Here is a 15,824-nt window from a genome sequence, read left to right on the forward strand (position 1 = left end):
TACTTAAACGATTGCTAATCTATTCTCGCAAACCACATACCGGCAGCAATTTACAATAGTTTTGATGCCAAACATCGAGGAATGTATCAAAGGAAATATCGGTTATTGATTTGGGGATGTACGGCGGGCGGGGGGCTGCCAAACAGTGTCTCTTCAATAACATGAAAACGCTGTGATGATTTGTTTTCACATTTAGATATGTTGTTTCTTGTGACTTAATGAAGATCTTGTTCAATTTTCACGATTTTAGTATTTCTCCTTTTGGAGTTATCGCCATTTTTAATATCCAAAAGTGGTATTTTAAAATATATTTCTCTTGTTATCATTTTATGACTAAACATAACGTCTTATCTCACAGTGACAGATTTATTTAAAAATTTTCTATTTCCTAAGTGGGGATGATTATAAGCTATATTATTAGACATTTTGAAGTTAATTACATTATTAATTATTAATTAGATCTGGGTTATATCTTAGCATATGATAATCATTGGAGTGACAGATTTATTTGAAAATTTTCTGTTTCCTAATCTGTAGGACTGTATATATAAAGTTTGAAATTTACTAGTAGGACTGTATAAATGAAGTTTGAAATTTACTGTTCATTATTAGACATTTTGTAGACAAATAAGTCTCCCTAAACCATATATATTCTTACCCCACCCCCCTTAAATTTGAGAATGTGCTTTTATCTTGTAAACGGTCGAGATCCCCACCCCTAATCCATATATATTCTTGTATGGGACAATAAAACAAATCAAATGAAATATTGGGGGAGTCCCCGGGTTCACCCCACCCCACTTCTTTTTGAAAACTTGTAAACGATCAAGATCCCAACCCTGAAACCATATATATTCTTGTATGGGACAATAAAACTAATCAAATTAAATAAAAGGCGAGTCCCCTGGGGTAACCCCCACCCCCTCCTGTTTGAGAACTTGCAAACGGTCGAGATCTCCACCCCTTAACCATATATATTCTTGTATGGGACAATAAAACAAATCAAATGAATTATAGGGGGAGTCCATGGGGGCAACCCCCACCCCCTTCTTTTTTATAACTTGTAAACGGTCGAGATCTCCACCCCTAAACCATATATATTCTGGAATGGAACAATAAAACAAATCAAATGAAATTGAGGGGAAGTCCCCTGGGGTCAACCCCACCCCCTCATGTTTGAGAACTTGTAAACGGTCGAGATCCCTACCCCTAAACCATATATATTCTTGTATGGGACAATAAAACAAATCAAATGAAATATAGGGGGAGTCCCCGGGTTCACCCCACCCCCCTTCTTTTTGAAAACTTTTAAACGGTCAAAATCCCCATCCTGAAACCATATATATTCTTGTATGGGACAATAAAACTAATCAAATTAAATAAAAGGCGAGTTCCCTGGGGTAACCCCCACCCCTCCTGTTTGAGAACTTGTTAACGGTCGAGATCTCCACCCCTAAACCATATATATTCTTGTATGGGACAAATAAACAAATCAAATGAAATATAGGGGGAGTCCATGGGGGTAACCCCCATCCCCTTCTTTTTTATAAATTGTAAACGGTCGAGATCCCCACCCCTAAACCATATATATTCTGGAATGGAACAATAAAACAAATCAAATGAAATTGAGGGGAAATCCCCTGGGGGTCACCCCCACCCCCTCCTGTTTGAGAACTTGTTAACGGTCGAGATCCCTACCCCTAAACCATATATATTCTTGTATGGGACAACAAAACAAATCAAATGAAATATAGGGGAAGTCCATGGAGGTAACCCCCAACCCCTTCTTTTTTATAACTTGTAAACGGTCGAGATCCCCACCCCTAAACTATATATATTCTTGAATGGGACAATAAAACAAATCAAATTAAATTGAGGGGAAGTCCCCTGGGGTAACCCCCACCCCCCTTCTTTTTGAAAACTTGTAAACGGTCAAGATCCCCACCCCGAAACCATATATATTCTTGTATGGGACAATAAAACAATTCAATTGAAATATAAGGCGAGTCCCCTGGGGTCACCAACACCCCTCCTGTTTAAGAACTTGTAAACGGTCGAGATCCCCACCCCTAGACCATTTATATTCTTGTATGGGACAAAAAAACAAATCATATGAAATAAAGAGTGAGTCCCCCTGGGGATCACACCCCCCCCCCCCCCCCCTTTCGAGAACTTGTAAACGGTCGAGATCTCCACCCCTAAACCATATATATATTCCTGTTCGTAATTTCAAGAAGATTTGAATGACATACAGGGTCATTCCATGTGTCACTTATGCATATCACAAACCAATTTGTACTGGACTTTGCCCAATGTCAGGCAACCATGGGAATGACGAATTATTGGAGCTTTGTTTGGGAGACTTCGTAACAGCATCCTGTTACAACTATTTCTTGTTACTGATAAGTTTTATAGATTTTTTCTTTGGTAAATTGTTTGAAGAATTTTGTGGCAAATTTGTTTGTTATTTTGTAAAAATGCTATATATTTTTTTTGATGAAGTGAACTCCTTTAATAACTAAGCTTATATTGTCTATTAATAAACATATATTTAGATTTCTGATTTTGGGCCCAGTTTTCAAGTTGGTCCAAATCGGAGTACAAAATTAAACTGTGTTTGATTTCAACATAAATTGAATATATATAGGGTTCTTTCAAATGCTTAATCTAAACCTGTAGTTCTTTTCATTATTAATAAGATAATACCACATTCCTCTAATTTTAGAGAACTTAGTCATCACTGGTTGTTGTTATTATATTATTGATTATAATTTGAAAAATTGCATCATATCTTATTTTAGAGAACTATTTATCCAGTTTGAGTTATTTCCCTTTGCACAGAAAATATTATGGATAAAATTAACCTGTTTTTTATTTCAACATAAATTAAATATATATAGGGTTCTTTCAAATGCTGAATCTAAACCTGTATTTAAATATTAGATTTTTGGTCCCAGTTTTCAAGTTGGTCCAAATCAGGGTCCAAAATTAAACTTTGTTTGATTCAACAAAAATTGAATTTATGAGGTTCTTTGAAATGCTGAATCTAACCATGTATTGAGAGATTTTGGATTGTGGGCTCCTTTATCAAATTGGTCCACATTGAGGTCCAAAGGGTCCCAAATTAAACTTTTGTCTGATTTCATCAAAAATTGAATTCTTGGGGTTCTTTGATATGCTGATTCTAATATGTACTTAGATTTTGGATATTGGACCATAATAGGTATTTAAATGTCCAATTTCAAATATTTCAGTTCTTTGACCACATTCATTTTGTGTCACAAACCTATGCTGTGTCAAATATTCAATCACAATCCAAATTCAGAGCTGTTTTAAGCTTAAATGTAGTGTCCATACTTGCTCAACTGTTCAGGGTTCGACCTTTGCAGGAAATCCGGTTTGCTTTCACTCTGACAGCCTCTTGTTTGTAACTGCAATGGCCATCTATACTACTAAAATAACGAGGTCCAATTTGTTAGCCGGCATGACGTAAAAACGACGAATCAATGAATTAAAATTTATATATAACTAATATAGGAAATAGTGTTGTTTAAAAATTACACCATTCCAGGCACTTTTGTTTTCCACATAATTAATATTACCAATAATTAATAAGTTCCGGGTCGAGTCCGATACCGATACCAATAGTATACGTCACATGTAGTTTCCGGTTGTTTTGTTTTTAGTTATCTGTTACATTCTGTAAATCCCTTCTCTATCAGGAGAACCTGGAATTCTTCCAGTAGTTGTTTTATACATGTATCTATGTTACACTATAGTACACTATTTAACAAGTCTGTTTTCTTCCACCTCAATACCACTATTATTTTTTGTTAATTTGTTAAAACAAGGATTTGTATAGTGAGAAGGATTGGAATCTCGCGGTATATCGACACTTCTCGCGTATCGTGAGATGTTGCGTACTCGCCACTATAAATTTATACGCGCCTGTTAGTAAATATCCGGTCGAACAGCGTGTATTGCAAGATAATCATTTCTGACTTGTTTGTTGTTAGGTTTAGTTTGTTTTAGCATCTTTGATCAATATTTTGTTTTAATTCGCAAAGATATCACGATTCCTTCTGAGTATGTCATATTGAGGACCTCTCTCAAGCTGGAAAATAAACTTTGATAGTCGTTTACATTTGGCAGTTGCCGAAAATTATCGTAATTATGTTGTTGTTTTTCTTGTGATCTTAATTTTAGTAGCCCAACACATCTTTATGATACTAGTAAGAGCTGTTTAAGATAACCCCAAAGAGAAGGTCAAAACAATTATTTATTTTCGCAGCTTGTCTTTGTCCTTTCTTCTAGTATATGAAACTGACCCAACTACCACAAGAGCATTGACCATGTTGACAGTTAGAGGAAATCATACAGTCTTCAAGAATAGTCAGTCTCCATACAATATCTGTATGTTGATTTTTTATCATAGTTAAGTTATGAATAAATTTAACAGAATCAATATACATATACAAATCCTTGGTTAAAAAAATAAATTCAGTGTATAGTAAATTTATTGTAGTAAGAAAACCAGGACGGGTTCAAACTGAAAGATTTTGAAAGCAGAGAAATTTGTGCACCTTACAATCAGCATGACTTTATCAAATAACAATACGAATACTAAAAATAAGGCATAGGTACTTTAATTCAGTCCCGGACCCGCGGGTGTGTTCTGGTAAGTTTTAAATAAATAGAAAGTCATCAACTCACGCAAAAGAATATCACTCACTGTCCTCGAATCGTTTTATATCTATAGAATAAGTTTAAGGACTCAAACGCATATTCATTAATCAATTGTTTCGATATGACATATGTTTTTGCATTTAACCGGAGACATATAATTCCGTCACATTTATATGTCTCTTATGTACCACACCCAAAAGGTGCCTTTAAATTCGTCTGAATTTCCAGAGTTAACTATCATTGTTTTTATAAGATTAATAAGAATTAAGGAGATGTGGTATGATTGTCAATGAGACAACGATCCACTAGAGTTTAAATGAAGTGGATGTAAGCAATCATAGGCTACCATACGGCTTTCCTTGCTTTCATGACCGAACTTTATTCTGTTTTTGTTTCTACTTTGATGACGGTTAAGAATATATATTTTTTCCTAATATATTCCTCTTCCAACGATTATGGTTACTCCATTATGTAAAATAAAAAAGTAATTTCAACTATGTAATTGTAATTTACAGAAGTGTAATTATAAATACTATTTTTTCATATACGCCTCTTTCCTGGACGTAGAATTTTAATAGCTGCTTAAATGGACTGCACTCTATTTTAATTTTGCTAAAATGGCTAAATTTAAATATCATAAAAACGCCCTCTCCGATAACTTTTTTCGCTTAAAATCTCATCTCCAATGTGATTACAGCTTGTGTTTCACAAACTTCATACATGCATCTCTAATTAATTAACTACTGATTTAGGACATCAATCAGTCTCGATAAACACTTAACTCTAAAGCAACTGCATATTCATTAGATCAATTAATTACCTATTACGCAGTTGGCCATAGAAAAGAACAGATGTATTCCGAAAAGACAATAGCGACTTCCTGTATTCCGAAAGACTACAAAATCAACCAATATATTGAGGGTTCACGCAATACATAATATGTAAGCTTTGATACAATACAATACAAAAAAACGAAATGTGTATATAATAATCGTATTCCTCACAAATATACATTGTCAATTTTTATTCCTTTAATTTCTGATGGAAATGAAGCTATGATGATGCTTTATTCCTGTGTGACCAAGCATAGTATATGCTTGATCAAACCCCTCTTCAAAGTAGGAGCATTTGAACATTGTTCTTGATTTCCATTTCTAGAACAATAAGACATAATACCACCAACACTGAAACATTTAGAATGTATTTTCTGTTAATAAAAAACCACACATTTACCCTTTTTTTTCAAACTATGTGTACGTACCTCTCAATTCTATATGTCTATAAAGATTGTTTACATCACGAAATATTTACTGTTTGCAATCCATTTCGGTACACTAACATGAAGATTTCTGAATACAAATTAACAATGCCTTTTATGAAATGTACGTGTTAAAATACTTTTATACAAAAATACATGAAAAATGATATTTATACATCCGTAACAACAACAAAAAAAAAGACACAAAAATACAGATTTGAGAGTACTCGCAGTTACTGACAGCTAGTTAAAACCCAATAACAACTAATAAAAAAAATCATGTACCTAAGACTAAAATATCAATCAGTACATATCCAACATCCAATGGATTTAGATAAACAGTCAGAGAAAACATGACATTGTGCAATGCCAAAATATAGGTATCGACAGATTGTGTATTACCGTGATGTTGCATAGTGTGTATAACAAAAATATTAAGTATGGTTTTATTAATTTACTGGTAACAAAATCAATATTTATACCAATAAAAACAATATTTAAAGATATAATTACAGTGTTAAATTGGTAACCTTTTAGAATAAGTTTATTTAAAGGATTTACAAGTTTACCCGGATCGTATCTAAATTTCCAGGCTCGGTAAACAACCCCACCGTAAAACTTAGCATGTGCTATTCCGTTTGAAATAAGTTTTCTACAGGTACAGCCAAACTTGCAAACCAAATATTTGTTTCTATAGAAGAATTTAGTAAAGGTTTTATTTAATTTGTTGTAACGATATCCCTGACTTAATAATTTACCAGTAATACATAGATTACGCTCATTGAAATCCAAAACGTCACTAAATACACGGGCATAACGAACGAGTTGGGATATATAAACACCGCAAGACGGTGCCAAAGGAACATCACCGTCCAAAAAAGAAAATTAGCAGGAGGGTAAGAAAAATCGTCCCTTTTGTCTTAAATTTTTGTGTAAAAATTTTCGTGTAAAACGGAACTATCTAACTCTAAGAAAGGACAGTTATTGCTATCAATATTTGATTTATTTACAGTAAGTTCCTTTTGGTGAATTCCGGCAGTATATTTAGAGAATTCTTGATAATTTAACAAACAAATATCATCACGATAACGGTAAGTGTTGTTGAATTTAATATTAAATGGAATATTAATACGGGTCTTTACTGAGTTTGGTCATAAAATTTGATTCATCACAGTACAGGAACAAGTCTGCTATTAAAGGGGCACTATTGGTGCCCATATGAATAACTACAACCTGTCGATTAACTTTATTGCTGAAATGTACATAAATGTTGTCAACGAGAAATTTTACAGCTTTAATCATCTCATCACACCTCCAGTAAGTATATCTAGCATATTTACCTTTCTAATTAGAGAAAAGTCTTTATATGAATTCCAGCAAATACATTTGCAATCAAATTTATCAAATGACCGCTTATTTAAATAGGAAAACTTTTGTTTCATACGATTGTGTGGAAGTGTAGTATAAAAAGTGGAAAAGACAAAACTGTCAACCGAATCAAAGGGACAATCAAAAGCAACTAATTTTCTAAAACATTAAAAGATTTTTTTTGCTTTTTTGCACTCCAAAAATAGTTAATTCGACTATTTTCATATGTTTTATTACAAAAGTTAATGATAAGTTCTTTGATAGTAGTTACAGAACTCGTTAAAAGAACTGTCGTCCTTAACATGCATGAAATATTTGCCACTGGACGTTAAGCAACCAAGAACCAATCGTTAAAAGCACTAAAAGATTAGTAGTAGAACATTTACTAGAGACCAAGATGAAACGATATTTTACGTTTTTTTTGTGTAGTTTAGGTAACCAATACATAGTGGGGACATTTAATTGTTCAGAGGAGGCCTAAAGCTGAGTTGTTTTTTTTTTTTTGTTATAAATGATATTGTACTACTTGTTTGTTGGTTATGAATGATATTTTCCTTCTTGTTTGTTGGTTATGAGCGATATTATTCTACTTGTTTGTTGGTTATTTTGTGATATTATTCTACTTGTTTGTTGGTTATGGGTGATATTGTTCTTCTTGTTTGTTGGTTATGAGTGATATTGTTCTACTTGTTTGTTGGTTATGAGTGATATTGTTCGTTGTTTGTTGGTTATTTGTGATATTGTTCTGCGTGTTTGTTGGTTATGAGTGATATTGTACTACACGTTTGTTGGTTATTAGTGATATTGTTCTACTTGTTTGTTGGTTATGAGTGATATTGTACTACTTGTTTGTTGGTTATGGGTGATATTGTTCTTCGTGTTTGTTGGTTATGGTGAGATTGTTTTGCGTGTATGTTGGTTATGGGTGATATTGTTCTGCATGTTTGTTGGTTATGAGTGATACTGTACTACTTGTTTGTTGGTTATGGGTGATATTGTTCTACTTGTTTGTTGGTTATGGGTGATATTGTTCTGCGTCTTTACTGGTTATGGGTGATATTGTACTACTTGTTTGTTGGTTATGAGTGATATTGTACTACTTGTTTGTTGGTTATGGGTGATATTGTACTACTTGTTTGTTGGTTATGGGTGATATTGTACTACTTGTTTGTTGGTTATGGGTGATATTGATCTGCGTGTTTATTTGGTTATGGGTGATATTGTACTACTAGTTTGTTGGTTATGAGTGATAGTGTTCTACGTGTTTGTTGGTTATGGGTGATATTGTACTACTTGTTTGTTGGTTATGGGTGATATTGTTCTGCGTGTTTGTTGGTTATGAGTGATAGTGTTCTTCTTGTTTGTTGGTTATGAGAGATAGTGTTCTTCTTGTTTGTTGGTTATGAGTGATAGTGTTCTTCTTGTTTGTTGGTTATGAGAGATAGTGTTCTTCTTGTTTGTTGGTTATGAGTGATAGTGTTCTTCTTGTTTGTTGGTTATGAGTGATAGTGTTCTTCTTGTTTGTTGGTTATGAGTGATAGTGTTCTTCTTGTTTGTTGGTTATGAGAGATAGTGTTCTTCTTGTTTGTTGGTTATGATTGATATCGTTCCACTTGTTTGTTTGGTTTTGAGTGATAGTGTTATTTTTGTTTGTTTGGTTAGGAGTGATAGTGTTCTTCTTGTTTGTTTGGTTTTGAGTGATAGTGTTCTTTTTGTTTGTTTGGTTATGAGTGATAGTGTTCTTCTTGTTTGTTGGTTATGGGTGATGGTGTTCTTTTTGTTTGTTTGGTTATGAGTGATAGTGTTCTTCATGTTTGTTTGGTTATGAGTGATAGTGTTCTATTTGTTTGTTTGGTTATGTGTGATAGTGTTCTACATGTTTGTTTGGTTATGAGTGATAGTGTTCTTCTTGTTTGTTGGTTATGAGTGATAGTGTTCTATTTGTTTGTTTAGTTATGAGTAGTAGTGTTCTTCTTGTTTGTTGGTTATGATTTATATCGTTCCACTTGTTTGTTGGTTATGAGTGGTAGTGTTCTTCTTGTTTGTTGGTTATGAGAGATAGTGTTCTTCTTGTTTGCTGGTTATGATTTATATCGTTCCACTTGTTTGTTTGGTTATGAGTGATAGTGTTCTACATGTTTGTTTGGTTATGAGTGATGGTGTTATTTTTGTTTGTTTGGTTATGAGTGATGGTGTTATTTTTGTTTGTTTAGTTATGTGTGATAGTGTTCTTCTTGTTTGTTTGGTTTTGAGTGATGGTGTTCTTCTTGTTTGTTGGTTATGATTTATATCGTTCCACTTGTTTGTTTGGTTATGAGTGATAGTGTTCTACATGTTTGTTTGGTTATGAGTGATGATGTTATTTTTGTTTGTTTGGTTATAAGTGATGGTGTTTTTTTTGTTTGTTTGGTTATGAGTGAACGTGTTCTATTTGTTTGTTTAGTTATGAGTGATAGTGTTCTTCTTGTTTGTTGGTTATGAGTGATAGTGTTCTTATTATTTGTTGGTTATGAGAGATAGTGTTCTTCTTGTTTGTTGGTTATGATTAATATCGTTCCACATGTTTGTTTGGTTATGAGTGATAGTGTTCTACATGTTTGTTTGGTTATGAGTGATGGTTTTATTTTTGTTTGTTTGGTAATGAGTGATGGTGTTATTTTTGTTTGTTTGGTTATGAGTGATAGTGTTCTACATGATTGTTTGGTTATGAGTGATGGTGTTATTTTTGTTTGTTTGGTTATGATTGATAGTGTTCTATTTGTTTGTTTGGTTATGAGTGATAGTGTTCTTCTTGTTTGTTGGTTATGAGTGATAGTGTTCTACATGTTTGTTTGGTTATGAGTGATAGTGTTCTTCTTGTTTGTTGGTTATGAGTGATGGTGTTATTTTTGTTTGTTTAGTTATGAGTGATGGTGTTATTTTTGTTTGTTTTGTTATGTGTGATAGTGTTCTATTTTTATGTTTGGTTATGAGTGATAGTGTTCTTCTTGTTTGTTGGTTATGAGAGATAGTGTTCTTCTTGTTTGCCGGTTATGATTTATATTGTTCCACTTGTTTGTTTGGTTATGAGTGATAGTGTTCTACATGTTTGTTTGGTTATGAGTGAGGATGTTATTTTTGTTTGTTTAGTTATGAGTGATGGTGTTATTTTTGTTTGTTTGGTTATGAGTGATCGTGTTCTATTTGTTTGTTTGGTTATGAGTGATAGTGTTCTTCTTGTTTGTTGGTTATGAGTGATAGTGTTCTTATTATTTGTTGGTTATGAGAGATAGTGTTCTACATGTTTGTTGGTTATGATTAATATCGTTCCACATGTTTGTTTGGTTATGAGTGATAGTGTTCTACATGTTTGTTTGGTTATGAGTGATGGTTTTATTTTTGTTTGTTTGGTTATGAGTGATGGTGTTCTTTTTGTTTGTTTAGTTATGAGTGATAGTGTTCTATTTGTTTGTTTGGTTATGAGTGATAGTGTTCTACATGTTTGTTTGGTTATGAGTGATGGTTTTATTTTTGTTTGTTTGGTTATGAGTGATGGTGTTATTTTTGTTTGTTTAGTTATGAGTGATAGTGTTCTACATGTTTGTTTGGTTATGAGTGATGATGTTATTTTTGTTTGTTTGGTTATAAGTGATGGTGTTATTTTTGTTTGTTTGGTTATGAGTGAACGTGTTCTATTTGTTTGTTTGGTTATGAGTGATAGTGTTCTTCTTGTTTGTTGGTTATGAGTGATAGTGTTCTTATTATTTGTTGGTTATGAGAGATAGTGTTCTTCTTGTTTGTTGGTTATGATTAATATCGTTCCACATGTTTGTTTGGTTATGAGTGATAGTGTTCTACATGTTTGTTTGGTTATGAGTGATGGTTTTATTTTTGTTTGTTTGGTAATGAGTGATGGTGTTATTTTTGTTTGTTTGGTTATGAGTGATAGTGTTCTACATGATTGTTTGGTTATGAGTGATGGTGTTATTTTTGTTTGTTTGGTTATGATTGATAGTGTTCTATTTGTTTGTTTGGTTATGAGTGATAGTGTTCTTCTTGTTTGTTGGTTATGAGTGATAGTGTTCTACATGTTTGTTTGGTTATGAGTGATAGTGTTCTTCTTGTTTGTTGGTTATGAGTGATGGTGTTATTTTTGTTTGTTTAGTTATGAGTGATGGTGTTATTTTTGTTTGTTTTGTTATGTGTGATAGTGTTCTATTTTTATGTTTGGTTATGAGTGATAGTGTTCTTCTTGTTTGTTGGTTATGAGAGATAGTGTTCTTCTTGTTTGCCGGTTATGATTTATATCGTTCCACTTGTTTGTTTGGTTATGAGTGATAGTGTTCTACATGTTTGTTTGGTTATGAGTGATGATGTTATTTTTGTTTGTTTAGTTATGAGTGATGGTGTTATTTTTGTTTGTTTGGTTATGAGTGATCGTGTTCTATTTGTTTGTTTGGTTATGAGTGATAGTGTTCTTCTTGTTTGTTGGTTATGAGTGATAGTGTTCTTATTATTTGTTGGTTATGAGAGATAGTGTTCTACATGTTTGTTGGTTATGATTAATATCGTTCCACATGTTTGTTTGGTTATGAGTGATAGTGTTCTACATGTTTGTTTGGTTATGAGTGATGGTTTTATTTTTGTTTGTTTGGTTATGAGTGATGGTGTTATTTTTGTTTGTTTAGTTATGAGTGATAGTGTTCTATTTGTTTGTTTGGTTATGAGTGATAGTGTTCTTCTTGTTTGTTGGTTTTGAGTGATAGTGTTCTATTTGTTTGTTTGGTTATGAGTGATAGTGTTCTTCTTGTTTGTTGGTTATGAGTGATGGTGTTATTTTTGTTTGTTTGGTTATGAGTGATGGTGTTATTTTTGTTTGTTTTGTTATGTGTGATAGTGTTCTATTTTTATGTTTGGTTATGAGTGATAGTGTTCTTCTTGTTTGTTGGTTTTGAGAGATAGTGTTCTTCTTGTTTGCTGGTTATGATTTATATCGTTCCACTTGTTTGTTTGGTTATGAGTGATAGTGTTCTACATGATTGTTTGGTTATGAGTGATGGTGTTATTTTTGTTTGTTTGGTTATGAGTGATGGTGTTCTATTTGTTTGTTTGGTTATGAGTGATAGTGTTCTCCTTGTTTGTTGGTTATGAGTGATGGTGTTATTTTTGTTTGTTTGGTTATGAGTGATAGTGTTCTATTTGTTTGTTTGGTTATGAGTGATAGTGTTCTATTTGTTTGCTTGGTTATGAGTGATAGTGTTCCACTTGTTTGTTTGGTTATGAGTGATAGTGTTCTTCTTGTTTGTTTGTTATGATTTATATCGTTCCACTTGTTTGTTGGTTATGAGTGATAGTGTTCTTCTTGTTTGCAGGTTATGATTTATATCGTTCCACTTGTTTGTTTGGTTATGAGTGATAGTGTTCTTCTTGTTTGCTGTGATGGTGTTATTTTTGTTTGTTTAGTTATGAGTGATAGTGTTCTACATGTTTGTTTGGTTATGAGTGATGGTGTTATTTTTGTTTGTTTGGTTATGAGTGATGGTGTTCTTCTTGTTTGTTGGTTATGATTTATATCGTTCCACTTGTTTGTTGGTTATGAGTGATAGTGTTCTTCTTGTTTGTTGGTTATGAGAGATAGTGTTCTTCTTGTTTGTTTGGTTATGAGTGATAGTGTTCTACATGTTTGTTTGGTTATGAGTGATGGTGTTATTTTTGTTTGTTTAGTTATGAGTGATAGTGTTCTATTTGTTTGTTTGGTTATGAGTGATAGTGTTCTTATTGTTTGTTGGTTATGAGTGATGGTGTTCTTCTTGTTTGTTGGTTATGAGTGATAGTGTTCTTCTTGTTTGTTGGTTATGAGTGATAGTGTTCTTCTTGTTTGTTGGTTATGAGAGATAGTGTTCTTCTTGTTCGTTGGTTATGATTGATATCGTTCCACTTGTTTGTTTGGTCTTACAGTTATGCAAACATTCGAAAGGAGAGTAGGAGGTCAGTCTAAATAGGTATACATTGTTTTTTACCTTAATCCGTTCGTCTGTCCGAAAAATTTTGAGGAGCAAACTTTCGTTTTTCTCGGTTTCATTGGGAACGGAAGGGAATGATCTGTATGCTTCAGTTATCATGTTACTTCAAACAATTCAGCCACGCAGGTCCAGACCCGGTATTGGTCTCGTTAGAGAATGCAATGCTCTCTGCGCTTGATAAAAATGTTTTCTAGCTATAATACTTTACCTAATCTGTTTATTTTTATGGAATTGAAATGCGATTTATTTTATATTTTAGTTATGCTAACACCGATTCGATATTGGGGAAAATATCTAGCTCCAGTGCTACTTTTGGTCATCTTCCTGTATTTATCAATAGTTCCACAGACTACAAATGTTATCAAAGCAGGTTTGTAAGAATAGAAGCATATAAAATAGGTCTTTTATTGGGCTAAAAAGACATTTGCCTGTTTGTAATGAATTAATGATATTTAAAAACAAGCCACGGGTATATTTATATGAAAACATTTCAGTTTAGAATAACAGAGGAATGAAATAATAATTCCACCGAAAACTAAAAATGAACACAATCGGAGTACAAACATAGAAATAAACAATTCGTAAAAGAGATTTACGAAAAGTCTCAGTACGCTAACTTTGACAGGTAAGATGAAAGGGGTCGTCTCAAATGTGAATTTTACGGCGCACTTGATTCATAAGGTATTTTTGTGCAAATAAAACCAATCTATTGGTCCACAGGTAATAAGCAGCAAAATTTGAATTCAGCGTTTTCTTCATAGCACAATTTAATCTGTTGTATTGTCAAGCTTATAGACATAATACACTGTATCTAAACTACCCCGGCGAAAAATGTTTGGACTCAATAGTATCTAATGTCCGGTACGGTGACGGACAATCAACAGACAGAGAAATGTAGAAATTCTGTTTATTTATATGTTGTTTTAATTATATTGAAGAATATACATACACATATATCTATTTTCGATTGCGAGATGTAATATTTTCTACCACCGTTCTAGATTTATGAAGAAATAAGTAAAAATGCACATCAAAATGGTGAATTGAGTGAACCCTGCCTCGAATGTGTTTAATTTCTCCTTAAATTGAGCACATTGTACGGAAAGAAAGGTATTAACACGGAGATTTCAAGACTTTTCACTATGATCGCCTCAATATTTGCATGTCTGTGCATGGAATGAAAGAAGTGGGTCATGTCAAAATTGAAGCACCCGGTTTTGTCAATGTGTACGACCCGGTTTTGTTCTTAAATTTCACAAAGCAGACCCGGTTTTGTCATAGAAAATAATGCATAATCGCATGACGAAAATTAAAATATGGCGTTCAACAGCAGTTTGAGGGATCGTTGAAAAACATTTTCTTTCAGAGGATAACTTATAACCTTTTTGAATCCGTAAACAATTATATTTCTGCTATATTAGAACAAAGCAAATTTCAATTTTGTTTTGTATACAAAAAAAGGAAAAATTAAAAAGAAATGAAGGTTTTGAAACGGAATTAGATTTTTTTTTATATCATCTATGTAAATTTAAGTGTTCAAACTTAATTAGTGTACGGCCTTGAAAATTTAAGGACGCACATTTGATATGTGATTTTCTGGGACAAGATGGTTATCTTAGTGTTCCGCTCTACTTAAAGGGAAGACAGTATAATCGTTTGAAAATAAATATTCTGAAACTAAACGTTCATTATAAAGCAAGAGAATAAGACAAATGTATGTGCATGCAGAATCGCCAAGAAAAGGAATTTTCAGGCGGCGCAAAGGATCACAATAATAGTGCGTTAAAAATCTGTTTACCCCTCCTTGTTACAATAATACTAAGTATAAATTAGTATAAAAGTCTTAGGCCATCCGGAAATTGCAATAATGATTATTTGATTAGTAATTTTTATAAATAAACGATGTTTATCTCTCTCTCTTTTTTTTTTTTAACATTAACAAATTCTTTAATGCACTAGTATCAAGTTGTTAACAACTGCCCTATATAGTACAACTATTATATATAGGTTTATCTCTTCATTGTATAATGATTATCGTACATTGACAAATGTTCTACAAGTTAAGCAATTTGGTCAAGTTTAAAATTGTCAATATGCAAGGGCGGACCGAGGCCATGATTTTTGAAAGGGGCGTATTCATAAACGGATTTTATACCGCCGAGCGTAGCAAGGGGAACTTTTTTTAACGATTTTATGCTTAATAAAAAATCATATATAAATCGTAAAAAACATGATAAAATAATTATTTCTAGCCACCAAAAAGGGGGGTCGGCGTACTCCCTCCACTCCCCTGGATCCGCCACTGATATAATGTAACATTATAGTATACCATCATAAAATTTAATAAAAGACGAAAAAACAGAGACAGCCGCCAATCGCATATTTACTATAGGGGCTCTGTAATCAAATGAGTTAAGCCTTTTTCAACTCACTGAATTTTATAGTTTGTTTATATTTTGTGCTGTTATACCACTTTTTTTTTTGGAGGGGGGCGTGGGGGGGGGGGGGGC

General features: G+C 33.0%; 1 protein-coding gene across 1 annotated transcript in view; it reads left to right on the forward strand.

Moving 5' to 3' along the window:
• LOC127730832 (uncharacterized) overlaps nt 1-15,824 on the forward strand; it is a 43,470-nt gene that overhangs the window by 10,805 nt on the left and 16,841 nt on the right. Inside the window, exons 2-3 of the mRNA XM_052239437.1 lie at nt 6,957-7,035; nt 13,574-13,684. Of these exons, the coding sequence (XP_052095397.1) occupies nt 13,576-13,684 (109 nt within the window). The 5' untranslated portion in view covers nt 6,957-7,035; nt 13,574-13,575. The remainder of the gene's footprint in view (nt 1-6,956; nt 7,036-13,573; nt 13,685-15,824) is intronic.

This window comes from Mytilus californianus, unplaced genomic scaffold (assembly GCF_021869535.1).
Source record: "Mytilus californianus isolate M0D057914Y unplaced genomic scaffold, xbMytCali1.0.p SCAF_2, whole genome shotgun sequence".
In the NCBI taxonomy this organism is placed as follows: Eukaryota; Metazoa; Mollusca; class Bivalvia; order Mytilida; family Mytilidae; genus Mytilus; species Mytilus californianus.